The 16,314-nt window shown below is 37.5% G+C and overlaps 1 protein-coding gene across 1 annotated transcript in view; it reads right to left on the bottom strand.

Moving 5' to 3' along the window:
* The window catches only part of ophn1 (oligophrenin 1), a 40,906-nt gene that overhangs the window by 4,975 nt on the left and 19,617 nt on the right, over positions 1-16,314 (bottom strand). Inside the window, 6 exon segments of the mRNA XM_053230667.1 lie at positions 3,590-3,669; positions 6,643-6,693; positions 8,703-8,838; positions 11,394-11,744; positions 14,981-15,119; positions 15,308-15,576. Of these exon segments, the coding sequence (XP_053086642.1) occupies positions 3,627-3,669; positions 6,643-6,693; positions 8,703-8,838; positions 11,394-11,744; positions 14,981-15,119; positions 15,308-15,576 (989 nt within the window). The 3' untranslated portion in view covers positions 3,590-3,626.

Genomic DNA, 16,314 nt, shown 5'->3' with positions numbered 1-16,314 from the left:
GATGCTTAGCTGTAGACTCGGTATTTATTTAGGAAAAGCAACTGAGGCACTTACAGCAACCGAACCCTGTATACAGGAATATTCCGATGTCTGGACGCACGTAAACATCGTATTATATCGGAATACGGCTCTAACCCGAATAAACGGAATCTGATCAGTGATGAAGGGCTTTTTTTCTAGCTTCATTTTTTTAACCGTCCTTACCGTGCGCTTCACGCCATCCTTCTTGTAGGTCACCTGATCTCATCCTCCGCTGCTTGAGTGACATTCGAATGAGTGTCTGCTGCTTGACCCTGTTCCTTGCTCCTTGCTCCTTGTTCTTATGAGCCGCCATTTTGAAATTTTAAGGATGGAAGCTACCTGATGCTCACTGTATCCCAGTAAAGCCAGAACCCCTTAAACCCTTCTTTTCCTCACTCAAAACTTTTCTTTTCACTCTTTTGGCTTAATCAAACGTTATTTTTTTTAATTCTAACTACTTTTATTGTACTACTAGCTCTGTTTCTGCCGTCCTGCTGATCCTGCTGCAAGGAGACAGTGAAGATCACAGCGGTGCGTTTGATCCTTTTCCTCGTTGAGTAAGATCTGGTTCAGGTGATCACCTCGTTATCAGCACCTCACTGAGCACAATGAGCTGTGCTTGCGTTGAGCTGGAATAAAATGGCTGCTATACAATAATATATAGTGAAGCTGATTTAAAAAAAAATATCTGCAGTCTCTTAATTATTTTCCAGAGCTGTACATTATACATTTATCCACAACATTATATTTATTAATGAGAATACATCTTTGACATTCATAGTGAGTTATTGTTTTGAGATATTTGTTGGTTGTTTCTCTCAAAAATAAAGTACAAATATTCTAATATTAATTTAATAAAAACCTAAACTAGCATGCTGCCGAAACTAGCTAGTTAGGTGGTTAGGTTAGTTAGCATTAACGCTAATTTCTAGCAGTAGCTAGCTCATGTTATGTAGCTATAAAGCTTGGGTGAAAGCTAGTGAAGAACTTTAGCAGTGGTGTCACGTGATAAAGTCTGCGTTTGGTGAAACAATTTCAAATTAAGAATTATTCTAATTCTAGCATACCTCCAGAGGCGTTGCTAGCTGAGATCGCTTATACGCTAACGACATTTGGATCCGTTTTATTGTTACCATTGTTCATTTTTTATGGATGAATATTAAATATTAAAAATGTAACACAGCTTATACGCTAGCAACACTGGGATCCGTTTTGTTGTTCGATTACAACATTGTTAGCCTGACTTATTTTTTCATAAGATAATCTACAATTCATTTATTAGCTGATTTTTAAAAACATCCACTGCAAATTTAAAAAAAATATAAAAGCGACAAAGCACTCAGGGTGGTGAGTTATCGTTAACGATGCTAACAATGCTAACAGCACACACAACGTCGAGGGCTCTTTCGGATTTGTACTTAAGAGATAGTAACAAAAAAACTGGACGCATGTTTTTAAATTTAAATCTATATGAATGACACTGTGTTGCTAGATTTTATATATATACATAAATAGAGTCTTAGGAACACACACACCCACACACACACACACCCACCCTCACACACACACACACACACACACACACACACACACACAGAGGGAAAAGCAGTGTGTGGGATCTGGGGAAATTGCTCAGTACTCAGATCTGCTCTGTAGTTGTAGTGACGTTAGTGGAATATAAATCACGTCCTCGTGTTTTTTTCCCCAGCAGTGAATGGTCTATTACGCTGTCGCATCAGACAGGAATCTCTCTCTCTCTCTCTCTCTCTCTCTCTCTCTCTCTCTCTCTCAGGTGATTCAGGCGCTCGGGCGGTCAGCATTAACGCGTCGCGACAGCTGAAAGGATGTATTTAGCGCCGAGTCTCGCTGTTAAACCTTTCACTGGCGCTTTTTTCAGTGAGATTTCAGAGCACGCTGCGACTCCTTCCTACGCTGAGATAAAGGAATTTATTTATTTATATTATAGCATATCAAAACGCCTCTCAAAAACTCTTACGCTATTCTAGCTCATTTTAATGATTCGTAAGCCGAGTAGCTTCTCTACCTGATGAGGAATTTGTAGAAAAAGAACATGAAGCGAAGGATCTGTAGCTAGAAAAAGACCCACAATCTCTAATACTCTCATACTTTAAGGAAATATTCTATACTTTATAAACTTTTCAGCTTTAACCTGAGCGTTCAATCTGACGCTTCAACTCCAACTACTTCAACTTTAAACAGTGTTTATTTTATTTAGATGAAAATCTGCAATTCTACTTGAGTTTCTACTTCTCAAGTTCTCAAGCAGATGGATTTGGGTACTTTATACACACACACACACACACACACACACACACACAGAGTTGGGGTCATAAGTTTACATACGCCTTGCATTATCTGCAAAATGTTAATAATTTAAAAAAAATTAAGAGGGATCATAAAGATTGCACTGGGTGTAAACTTTTGAACAGGATGATCGGTGTAAATTATTATTTTGTCTTCTGAGAAACATGTAAATATCTTCTGAAGCTTCTGAAGGGCAGGACTAAATGTTAAAATAAGATCTTTAAACAAAATAATAACAATTAACACCAATCATCTGGTCTAAAAGTTTACACGCCCCTGGCTGTTGATGTATCGTGTTTCCTTCTTGAGCATCAGTGAACGTTTGCAGCTTTTGTGATAGTCGTGATCGAGTCCCTCAGCTGTCCTCAGTGTGAAAAGATCTCAGCATCATATCTGCTGTTGGAAAGGAGTCAAATACGCAGAAGATGGTGGAAAAGCAGAGAAGGTGCAGGAGCTGGAGGATTTTACTGAAGAACAGTGTGCAGTTTAACTGCTCAGGACAAACAAGAGACTCATGAACAACTTTCACAAAACATAAAAACAGTCTCTGATCATCAGGAAACACACACAGGATTAAGAATCGAGCGAATGGAAACTTCTGAACTGGTTCCTGTGTGTAAATTCAGTTGTGTCTTGTGGACGAGATGGAAACATCTGCGGTGTGAAATCACTTATTCAGTTGTGAAATCGTTTATTCAGGGCAGAACTAAATAAAAACACTGCAGTTTTTACGATCCCTCTTATTTTTTTATATATTATTAACATTTTGCAGATTCTACAAGGCGTATGGAAACTATATATATATATATATTACACACTGTACATTAGCCAGAAAATGTTTTATTTAATTTAATAATAGTGAATATATTCGTATGTGATACCTGGCAGTATTTTTCAGTTTACTCGTTAGCTAGTTTTGTTTTTTGTAGAGGCGTATGATCTATTTTTCTTTCGTTTCAGTACATATCATTCAGGATTATGTTCAATTAGCAAACTAATTTGTATTTAGTTATTTATTAAATCAGATTTAATCTTAGTAGTAGCTCTAATTATCTGAGACGCACTGATGTATACGATGATGTTCTCAGTAACGTTTTTAGGGATGGAAAAAATATGCAGAATTATATACAGAAAGTTTTATATAAATCCAGGGTCAAAACTCATAAAACCTCAGAATTCTCCAACAGAAACGTTCTAGGTTTTGACGTACAGATAAATATTTTAAAAATCTTTAATACTTTACCTTTGAATGAGATTTAAAAAGTGAATAAAGTCGTGTCTCATCTCGGCAGATCGCTGCTCGCTGATGAAGTGGATGAAGAGCTGAATCAAATTACAAAAAGAAAAGTATAGAATAGAAGATGCATTAAAGTGTATTAGATTTACAGTGCAGACTTTGTGTAAAGTCAACTTTATAAATAATTTCTTAACATTTGTAAAGAATATAACAGGAAAAGAAAAAAGAGGAAATGTAAATAAAGCTCTTGCTTTGCATTTTTAATAAAACAACATCTTTTTTTTATGTAAATTCAACACAGATTTCTACAGATTCATCTCGAAACTGGCAGGAAATCTTTTGTCTTCTGTTGATGTATGTTTCGTGTGTGTGTGTGTTTTTGTGTGTGTGTGTGTGTGTGTGTGTTTGTGTGTGTGTGTGTGTGTGTGTGTGTATTACAGAATTCTATATAAATAGGATAAATTTTATTGAATAGAATAATTATATATAGACAATAGACTTAAAAAGTGATCAGTGTGTTATTGTCTATGGCACTTATAGTGATTTAATTGTATTAAAACATAAGAATCATAAACTATAAGATGTTCTTCATCAAAACAATTGTTAAAAGTTCACATATGTATTTGCTTTAGCCGTAAAAACTTCAATGTCTTAATTAAATGTCGGAATTAAAGTCTGTAGAAAGTCTCGAAGACTCGACCTTTAAATGTGATCTAAACTCTAAAATGTTTATCGTTTATTAAGGCGTATTAGATTTACGGCGCAGGTTTGGCGTAAGGAGACTTTATAAATAATTTCATATCGTCTATAAAATCAGTGTAATCGGAGTAGGAGAGGAAAACAGAAGAACGCTGAAGCTTCCATCAAGGTCAAAGTGATCAGGCTTTTAATCATTATGGGGACATTCGTCTGGTCCTCGTAAAGAATAAAGTGCTTTTTTAGTTTGTGTTTTATGTGTGTGTGTGTGTGTGTGTGTGTGTGTGTGTGTGTGTGTGTTTTACAGAGAAGCCAGGATTGTAAAACTGCTTCATTAAAATCGTTTCTGGATAAAAGCATGAGCTAAATGAATGAATGTAAATATTAGAGATGTTTTCGTTTTAGAGTCGTTTAGAGTCGTTTTAAACGAACTGAAACGCTGCAAGTTAAAAATCTGGAAAACATTTTTATACGTTTTATACATTACACATTATCTAAAATACACTTTATATATCATTATTCCAGATATATATATATATACACGAATCTACAGCGTAAACGTTTCTACGTGTTTATATTGTTTATCATTTCGACTGTAACTATATAAACGTACAGTACTGCTGAATGTAAACTGAGTTTCATACATTATATTAACAAAGACATAAATTTTTTTATATATTTTTAATATATTCGAGAGATCCAAGCACAAAAACAAATATTTTAAATATTTTTAATAGTGTATAAATTACATAAGTACAATTTCTACTCTAAATGTATGAAAATAAGCTTTGAGTTGAATAATTTTACTGTGTTTTTATTGTATTTATTAGAGATGTGTAATGTATTTTAATACTGTGAAAGAATATATAGAACTGACTTCTTTTACTGCAGTTAGGGTGTTTCCTGTTATCAGACTTTTACGGTCAAAATAACGCTAATGTTTTGTCTGATATCGTAGGCGTCGACCTTCACACACCCTCCACCGCGAGATAAATCTCGGATTAATGTAAACAGCAGACCATTCCTGCTATGAACATATCAAACTTCAGGCCAAATAGTTTATTCATGTAAAAGAAATGTCCTGAGAGTGCAGACGAAGCTTTAAAATCATTTCTTAGCAAGGGAATATATCTCGAGTACGGGCAAATTAATTTAATATTTCTTATTATGAGATTATTCTAAATATAAAATAAAATAAGATTAATTGTTTGTTAGTAAGAGTGATTGTTTTTAGACGCTTTTACACTTTTCATACATTTCTAGAGATAAATCCTTAAAAATCTACCAACAGAATAAATTTATTTTAAGCTGAAATTAGTAAAAAAATTATTTTAACAATAATAACTTTGCTTTATTGTAATTTTATAGAAGAAACTATTACATGCATTATGATATTTATGATAATTATGATATTTTCACATGCTAAGAGGAATGAATAATAATAGAAAGTGGGACCACTGAGGAGTTTTTCAGCCTTTTTTGTTTTCTTTTTTTTTTTTTTGTTAGCTTTGTATATGGCACTTATACTGTTTAAACTGTATAGTAATAATAATAATAATAATAATAATAATAATAATAATAATAATAATGTCATGTTGTGTTTTCATTCCTCTTTTTCTTGCTTGAAACAAGTAAAACGAGGTAAATTTCTGGACCTCCAGAAACCTGAAACTCTGATATCCATCTATGTTGGCCTTCAGCGTAGCGCTCCTCTGAGGAGGAAAATAAAAGAAAGAGAGGACGGGAGTTTTACAGGGTTCACGTAAGGTAACGGAGGTTTAAGTGGTGGAAGGTAAAAGGGTTCTCGCTTTCGCAATCCTGTCGTCTGAAAACAAACGTACGTGTTTCATTTGCAGGATTTATTCGGTCCTGGATGTGAGGCTATCCATCAAACGCAAAAGCCTTAAACGAAATGTTCCTCATGTGCAGAAGAAAGTAAAAAATAATAGTAATAATAATAATAACGTGTTTAATGCACGTGAATTAGCGTGATTTATTAACGGATCGCTCACGGAAAGAGATCAGCAGCTGGATACAAGATGACGTTAACAGTTTGCTAACTATAATAATAATAATAATAATAATAAGCTGCTTTACTCACTAACAGTGTCATAATTTTGTGAATTATTTGCTGCGATGTTAAAAACTGCAGTGTTACTGTCATGAAAAACTTTACTTTTTTTTTCATTTGAAATCAAACCAGGAGTGTTACATAACATCCTGCCTGTATTAAACGTTAGTACAGTGTAGTACACACACACAAACACACACACACACACACACACACACACACACATAAACACACACAAACACACACAAACACACACAAAAACACACACAAACACACACAAACACACACGTACCTTCCAGTCTGTCTGGAAGCATTTTCAAAAAACTTGGTTTTGGAAGCAACACTGTGGAGAAAAAAAGGAGAAAGAGAGAGAGAGAGAGAGAGAGAGAGAGAGAGAGAATAAAATGTCTTCATACTGAATAAAAATGAAAGATTGAGAACACACACATCTCTGTTCATAAACCATCTTCAGACGGCGGTCTTAATTTACCTCGAGTTAAGACTTTTCAAACTCTTTTTGAGTTAAAATATTTTTCCTCCCCACTTTTATTGCTCAAAAGCTTTTTTAGGTTTTTTTCTGGCACAACTGAGCGTCACGTTGTTGGCACGTTACTACACGTGAGCGACGGCCTGAACGACAGCGAGGAGAAGCGTTCTGGCCGAGTACGAAGTGATTTTGGACGGAGTCCGAGTGGAACACCTGTAAAGTTTCACTCTGGCGATGGAGTTCAGATCCCGACGATGACACGTCCTTCCAGATCCTGGAAATCTGAGCGAGGGAGTAATTTATCCCGCAGTTGGAGTGCGGAAAGATGTCGGATGTCCCAGCGCTCCTGTTGTTAGGATTCTGCTCTCTGCCTGTATTCCGTTGCCTTTAATCCATGTTTACACTGGACGATTTTCAGCCCCGTTCTGCCGTCGCGCATCATAAACAGAACGATTTGGTCGTGAGATCTCAGAAGACTCTGATACTGTGGTGTAATTTAGTGCCACTGCGACCAAAGACACGCCTCTAAAATCCACCAATAGGAGGCCAGTAAACTCACAGGACAGCTACAAACACACGATGCAATGGCGATAAACGAAACATCCTAATGGACAGAAAATAATCTCCTTATTACCTCAAGCTCTCGTACACACTGATTCCTGAAATCGATCACGCTGATCAATGACGTAAGCAGAACAGAAGGAAGTAATTTTCTTTCTTCGCAGGTCTATCGTTCACACGGAGAACTGAGAAAACATTCTGTTATAGACCATGGCTGAGATTTTATTGAGATCTTGTACAGTGTGATGAGTAATGATCTTTAAAAAAAAAACAGATTTACGGAGTTTGGACTAAGAGCGCTCGGGAACTCAGGAACATAACTGCAAAGAAACTTCACTAAGGTACGTAGCTAGAACGTAGAAGGCCCAATGCTGCACCTCTGAGAGAACATTTATGTTGTTTTTGAGCGTAGCTTTCTGACAGCGTAGGACGAGGGTCACCAGCTAGCACATGCTTTTACGCTGGACTTTATTTTGCTCGGTTTTATCAGGTTTTCCGGATACCTACGTGTTCCTGATTCTGAACAGATCGTCTTTCGGCGTTCTACAGACACCCTGATCACAGCTCGGTCGATGTGTGTAGTGCAGCAGGGTGTCAGGATTCAGAAGCAAGAGCTCCAGTTAGTGCCAGTTTTTGATTTATGAGACTTTTTCAGCAGCGGTGGATCAGTGAGTAAACACTGCTGATCAGAACGTCGTGAGTTTGAGACCAACACCAACAAACTGCCCTTCTTGAGAAAGACATGTATGTCGCTTTGGATAAAAGCTTCCACCAAGAAAGTAAATGTAAATATATGTATTTTTTTCTCTGGTTGTTGAACCTGCTTATGTGCTGAGCGACTGCGAATACAGAAATAAAGGCAGACATGAAATCTGCTTAGATCGTTAGGTGTAAAAACAGCCATAATTTCCATAAATATCTGGTTTTGGCAAAGATCTGACAACAGTCACTACACAGCATCAGGCATGTGATTAGGAATAAAAGTTTTTTCTCCGTGTCATGTTGGTGTCAGGGGTAGATAGAATTTAATTGGACTAAATTAAATTCACTCTAATTCACTCTAATTCACTCAATTGTAATTTATTGCATAATGAACAAGGGCTTCCTGGAGGCTTTGGATGAAACTATAACTCTCATCCGAGCTCTTCTGAACAAATGTGAATCGAATCCAAAAAGTGTTTCCCAAAAAGCTTTTGCGTGTGTGTGTGTGTGTGTGTGTGTTTCTCCCATCACACCTCTATATTCAGCACTGATCCAAAGCTTTTCACTCTCAATATAAAGTGTGTATAAGTGTGTGTACTCACTATGACGCTGGCGTGTCATCGTTTTGCGTTTTCTGATTGGTCGGACATCGTGAAGGTGGGTCCGGAGGCCGTATCGGGGGCCGACAGATGGAACTTTTCTCTAAAGCAGGCCGACTCTTCGTCCCATCACTCTCGGCTATCCAACACACAAACACACAGATTTTAATTCTTTGGAATAGAGTGAGGTCTGTATTTCCATATTTTTATATACTAACAAGTAATCGAACATCTAGAAATCTTTCTAAACCCTAACCAGAAATCACGCTAACAATGTAGGAAAAACGACCATGTCTCCTTGTAAGGTGAACCATTCAAGGTTTGCTCCATAAAACCCTTAAAACCGAGGTCTTTTTCAAACACTTGCTAGGATGTTTAGAGGTTTGGACCAGGTCCTGTTCCTGAAAGAGTTTTTGAACCAGATCCTGAAAAATGTCTTCTTTTAAAACCTGATTTAGGATACTTCACAGAGAAATCTAGACAAGGGTCTGAAGAGAGTAAGAGATCATCGGACTACATTAAGTAGTAGGAGTCTGCATTTGGACCAGGTTGTAAACCTCAGGCTTGGAGAAGTGATCCTGGTGGACAGTGGGTTTGAGCAGGACGCTGAAGAGGAACGTGAGATGGAGGAGAGGACATCAGGAGAGACGCAGAACTCAAAAGTCTAAGATGGGAGGAAGTATGGATGAAAGTTAGTGACACAGTGGGAAGGTCTAATTTTGAATTCCTCTGAAGAGGAATTGTTGATGTTGATGTTGATGTTGATGATGCCCTCTTCAGAATCTTCAGAAGGACCAGGTCTCCTAGTAAGGTGATTTGTCATTCACGATTTGCCCAATAAAACCCCTAAACCTGAGATCTATCTTAGACCCCTGGTAAGGTGTTTAGAAGTTTGGATGAGGTCCTGTTTCTGAAAGAGCTTTTGAACCAGTTCCTAAAAACTGTCTTGTTTTAAAACCTGATTCTGGATACTTCGTAGGATATTCAGAAATTTGGTCAAAGACCTGAAAATACTATTATATCATGTTCTTGTCTGAGGCCATGTTAAGGTGTGAAATTTAGCCAAAATTCTGGACCTCAAAATCAGAGAAGCAGGATGGAGTAATGCTGAGAAGGAATGTGCGACAGAGTGATAAAAGAAGGGTTTAAAGGTGAAACAGGAGAGGAAGTAGGGATGGAAGTTGTCCTCTGAGGTGGAATGAGAAATACATGGGTGACGTTCCATCAAGAATTTAAAGGACCTGGTCTTCTAGCAAGATTTGACTGTTAAACCCATAAAACCTTCATCCATAACCTGGTCCAAATTTCAACAAGAACTCCTTCAATGTGCCCCATGAGTCCTTACTCCCTTCAGGTCAATTTCTCAATATCCTATGAAGTATCCAATACCAAGTTTTAAAAAAAGACATTTTTTTAGTATCTGGTTCAAAAGTTCTTTCAGAAACAGGAACTGGTCCAAACCTCTAAACATCCTAGCAACAGAAATCCTTCCATAACGGGGTCCAAATTCTATATATTTTAACAGTATTCAAACCAGCAGCTTTTGGGGAAACTGGTTCAGAACCAGGATTTAAAGCCAAAAGTACTGGAACCTGGTCCAAATCTCCGGTCCAAATGAATCCATCCCAGCTAGAGTATGAACCTTAAATGACAAAGCCAAGTCTAAAACTTTTCCTGCAATAAAATGGATTCAACACAGAATTTTTTCTTAAAAGCGCTACTGGTCAGTTTAGACCAAGATTCAAATGGACGACCTTTCATTACTGGTACAAATCATCAAATGCCCCAACAAGGACTAGAAATAAGAAAGGTTCTGATCAGGAGATGGGTATGCAAACTTGTTGAATACTCTGAAGAGGTTTCAAACATAGAACCTGATCTAAAACCTCTTCAAAGTTTCTGAGAATCAGAAATCACTTCGGACCTGCTCCAAAGCCTGTCAAAATCGAAAAGCAGACTGTGAATGAGTAATTCTCCAGAACCTGGAACCTTACATACAACAGAACCACAGTTTAAACCATTCATTATTCAGGAAATCTTTTACTAAAGCATAGCAGGTAATCTTCAGGATTACGTACCCAGAATTACTCACCAGGCTTCCAAACACAATTTCTTCAATTGGTCCAAAACCTCTTAATTCAACAACCAGGATTTGACCCAGCAATCCTTCAGGATCTGATCCAAATCTCTGAGTAATCTCAGTAAATAAAGTAGATTTTAAACAGCAATTTTTCCAGAACCAAGTCGAAAAAAATCTTAATGATCCAACCAACAGTGTTTTTTTTTAAAAGGATCAAATCTCTTAATGGTCCGTGCTATCGTTTGGAGTCCGGTTCATTTTATTTATCACCTAATAAGTAAACTCATTATCCCGGAATCAGGTACAGAATGCTACAAACTGAACTTCACAGAAACCCTACAAAACTGATTAACGTCTCGCAGGAGCCAGACCGAAATCCTTTTTTTCAGAACCAGGTCCAAACCTGTGAATACCGTTTAAAACGATTCAGTCCAGCAGTGATTCAAACCAGAAATCTCTCAGGAACCTGGTCCAAATCTCTTAACGCGCCAACCAGAATTCAGAGCAGCAGCTCTTTATTCAAGACGCAAAACCAGTAAACGCTCTGCGACTCCTGATCGATAGTGAATCTGTAAACATCATGTGTCACTGAGTGGGGTGGGTTGCCTGGATACCATCTCTGGTTGCTGCGACGACCCGCTGCGGAGGTTTTCTGTTCTGGAACGACTGAGCCCGGCCCACTGGTGCTCTGGAGTCCCCGTTGTCCAACCGCTGACCACCGTCCTGTATCCTAGAAACGAGCTTGGAGACGTCAGAGTCAGACATGCGATCCAGGTGGGTGGTGGGTTTGGGCAGGATGGCTTGGCGCTGAGGAGGAACGCGAGATGGAGGGGCAGAAGTAGGGATGGAAGGTGGCGCTACAGTGGGAGGGGCTAATTTCATCCTCTGAGGTGGAGCCGGACCGGCGTTGGTGATATCTCCTCCAGAATCGGAACCGTTGTGAGCTGCACCGTTATGTTCTTGATCTATAAGAGAGGTTTAGAACCTGGATATGAGAAGTGGAAGACATTTTATTCTAATTTATTCTGTACAAATGATTAATACGATTTTACGCAACCTTGCCTGTCGAATAAAGTTTCAGATGTTGATGTCTGATGTCACTGGCAATAAATGTACTGAATAAGCTCCAGAAGCTACTAAACATCTACTGAAGGAACCAATCACACGACTCCTACATTTCCATATATGAGGTGAAATCTGTTTAGTGGTTTACTGTGTGTTTGCACATTAGCTTGCTGTCGGATTTTCATTTTTATTTTCCATAAAAACATTTCTGAGGATTCTGGGATGGTGTAAGCCCATCGCTGTAGCCATGACATGAAGGAAAAACATGATCTTGTGGCTGAAACAAGAATGTTGGGATCAAAATCCACTTAGGAAAGCGGATTCCTCCAAACATGATCGATCATTTTTGTTTAGCGTGTTTAAGATTAAAAAAAAACCTCTGCTCTCTGGATGAGTTTATTGTTATGAAGGTACTTACTAAAACTAGCCACTTTTTCAGATTTTCATCCTTCTATTGTAAACAATCATATAAGTGATAAACACTGTGTGTGTACTGAGTGTTTTATTCCTCTTATACCGCAGCAGTTTATCAGCGATTACATTCAACTTTCACTTTTTATTATACAGAACACACGGTATATTATATTATACTAATTACCTCCATTAATATTCATGTGTATTAAATATTCAGTCTGTTCGGGAGTTATAATTCTAATGTTAAAGCAGTTTTACTTTCCAGCACTTTAGGTTCTTTGGGTTCTTCGTGACTTGAACCGTAATTAACCTTTAAACTTTTTCGTGCATTCGGACCGCTCGAGACATTAACAAGTAAAAAGCAGGAAGTGAACAACGTGTCACTGCTATTAACATTTCCAGTTTATTATTCTCTCTTTGCACCTGTTAATCTGTTAATGTGTCTCGCTATTCACCGTGGAACCTTTCAGCCAAGGTGTGTGTGTGTGTGTGTGTGTGTGCGTGTGTGTGCGTGTGTGTGTGTTGCTTAAATTAATGCTGTTGTGTTCCTCAGACTGCCGCAATAACATTTTCCTTGTTCTGTGTGATAATGAAATGATAATGTGTAAAGTTCAGTTTATGTGTGTTTTATATTTGTGAGAAGTGTGTGTGTGTGTGTGTGTGTGTGTGTGTGTGAGAGTGTGTTTCATTTCTGTTAGTGCTCAACCCACCACGAAATTTTATATACATAAATTATACATTATAATTTCATACATGTATATATATTAAACTTATTAAGACTTTTTTTTTAAATTATAAAATTACTGTATATTTTTAAAAATAAGTTGTGCATGTGTGCTTGCAAGTTTTAGTCGAACTTTTAAACTTCTCTACACATGAAATTGTGCTGCAGTGTGTGTGTGTGTGTGTGTGTGTGTGTGTGTGTGTTTATGTCCAGTTTTGGCTAGTCTGCAAACACAGCTGCTTATTTTGACTGTTACTCTGTTTTCTCCAAGTGTGTGTGTGTGTGTGTGTGTGTGAGTGAGAGTGTGTGTGAGTAAGAGTGTGTGTGAGAGAGAGACAGAGAGAGAGAAATAGAGAGCCATCAGTATCAGTAAGATTTAGGTTAGATAACACACACACACACACACAGTATGTGAGAGTGTGTGAGGATTTCACTAGGTCACACACACACACACAGCTGTTGTCCTTGGCATCACACCCCAGTAGGCTGAGAAACACACACAACTGCATTATGCATGCACAAACACACACACACACACACACAACTAAATTATGCATGTGTATGCACACTTACACACACACACACACACACACACACACGTTTGCCTTACTAGCCTTCTGAGAACTTTCCATTGACACCATTATTAATGCAGCTAATTAATGCTATGCTGTAACTCTAACCTTAACATCAGCCACTAAAACCAAAACTTTCAGCTGCAAAAATTCAAACAAACAAACAAACAAACAAACAAATAAATAAATAAAGCAGTTTTCCTCGTGAGAACCAGCCAGAAGTCCCCACAAAGTCAAACCTGACGGACATTACTATCACTGTGGGGACGTTTATCAGGAACGCATGTGCACGTCTCATAGTTTAAGCATGTGTGTGTGTGTGTGTGTGTGTGTGTGTGTGTGTGTGTGTGTGTGAAGATAGAAAGTGAGGTTGTTAAGTAATGGACACACACACACACACACACACACACACAGAACAGAGCGACACACTGACAGGTGGTAGTTAGTTTTTGAGTGTGTTATTAGTTTGACTCAGTGAAACACTCTATAAGCACAATGAGGGGCGGACAAAGCGTCAGTGAGCAACTATTAATCTCACACACACACACACACACACACACACACACAGACACACACACAGACACACACATACACACACATACACACACATACACACTCAACTATGGGACTTGCTCTGTTTTGCTATATTAAAAGATTCACTGGAAAAAGTGAGCGGAACTTTCTGCTTTGGAACGACAATTAATGAAAAAAATAAAGATTAAGCTTTAAATTAACAAAGATTCATTCAAATAAAGTATATTTTAAGCATTGGGGAAATTATTCCAATTATATAACATTTATTTTTCCATTAATCTGAATAAATCTGGATTCAAATATTTTAGAAGGCTGAGGGTTTGATTGATACATTCGGAAAAAAAATCAACATTTTAAAATGAATATTTTTTATCTATATTTGAATAAACTGTAAAACTTCATCATTCCCAAAAAAACTTCAGCAAAATAATAAAGTAGTATAAATTTCTAATATAAAAATAAAAAATTGTATGAAATTAAGACACATTTTTTGCTTTTTAATAAAGAATAAAAGATGATGATGATGATGATGATGAAGGTTAAGTGACAGAAGGTTAATGACATGAAGAAACAGACGTTTACATGCAGGAGTTAAACTTTCTCTGTAAATATGATGCTAAAACTTTAGTTTAAGTATAAAATTGAATAAAATTGGAAAAATAATTGACATTATAAAATTATTTAAGGTTAAATTTGTGAATAAAATGATAACGTTTAATCTGAAATTATAAAATGATTCTGTTTAAAATCTGAATCAATTTGTACTTAAACTTTAAATTTGAGTTAAAATGATAATAAAACATTTACTGCGTACATTTTTATTTATTTGTTCCGTTACTCGTTCGGCTAAAAATTAATAACAAATATGTCAATGATCATAAAAGCTATTTACTCTCGAAGACTGACGGCTGGAGGGCGGGGTAAAGCCTCGGAGGCCTTTTGGAGATCGTGATTGGCTGTCGTTTTCTCGGCGCCACCCTCGGGGGCGGGACAGGAGGGGCGGAGCTTTCCTCGGGAGGGCCGCTAAAGATCTGATAATATAAAAAAGACGTGTCAGGGTGGGAAACAATCGACTGTACAAACGTTAGCAGAATTATTTTGCTCCTCTTTGTGAATTCTGTATCATTTTTACGAATTTCTTCACACAACGAAAACGGAAAAACTTCACACATTTCCTGCCAACTTTTACAGCTCAGGAGTTACAGTGTCGTGTCCTGACCTTCCTGTAGTCCTCGATCAGGATCTCAATGACAATGTTCTGGAATTTTATATCCAACATGGCCGCCACCGTTTCCACTTCGGCTCGTAGCAGCGTCGGGCCGAATATCACGCCCATGTTGGACGGCGTCATCAGGTTCTCGCTGCTTTGGCTACACACACTGGAAAAGAAAAAAATAATGAAGTCGAGCCGTCGTACCTCCATCTGACGATCCGTTAAACGTGGATAAATCAAGGCAGTGTACGCAAAGTAACTACATACATCACGTGTTTAAAACGCATTTCCATTTACGTGTCACGTGCACAGCTTCGTTCTCAGATCCGATCCGATTAGATCAGATTATTAAACTAACTGTACCAGCTGTTCTGCTGTCTGATAACTGAACCATTCTATCAACTGACAGTGATTTTAGTTCATGTTCAAATCTACTGACCCACATTAAGAAGCTAATATTACAAGCTCTCGTCCTCGTCACATTTAATAAAAAAATTCCTTTCTGCATGAAACCAAAGCGACCGTGAAGAGTTATTAAAAATAATCTCCAATAAGTGATGAGATATACAGTACGTTAGAGTTGTTATGATATAAGATATAAAGCACGCTTACGATAAAGATTCTGATTCTACAGTGGGAAACGCTTGAATTTGAGCTGGAACACACAAACAGTGTGTCTCTTGTATATACACACACACACACACACACACACACACACACACGCGAAAGCAGCTGAAACGTATCTAATTACTGCGATTTGTCTCGACAAGCTCGGTGTGTTTTGCGGTTCATACACACCTCGCGAAAGCGGCGAGAGGGAGGAAGGTTTTCTATTCAGTGGATTCAGGATGAATTCATTTTATGTTATTTATTTATTTATTTATTTATTTATTTATTTGGTGTTTATAGCGCTCTTTACAACGTAGATCAGTTGTAAAAGGAAACAGAAACAACAAAGAAGCAAATCGTTTATTTAATGAGTATAAAAGATCTGCGGATGTTGGATCAAAGAA

This window comes from Pangasianodon hypophthalmus, chromosome 27, assembly GCF_027358585.1.
Source record: "Pangasianodon hypophthalmus isolate fPanHyp1 chromosome 27, fPanHyp1.pri, whole genome shotgun sequence".
Lineage (NCBI taxonomy): Eukaryota > Metazoa > Chordata > Actinopteri > Siluriformes > Pangasiidae > Pangasianodon > Pangasianodon hypophthalmus.
The sequence above is the reverse complement of the archived record's forward strand: the minus strand, read 5'-3'. Positions and strand labels throughout refer to the sequence as shown.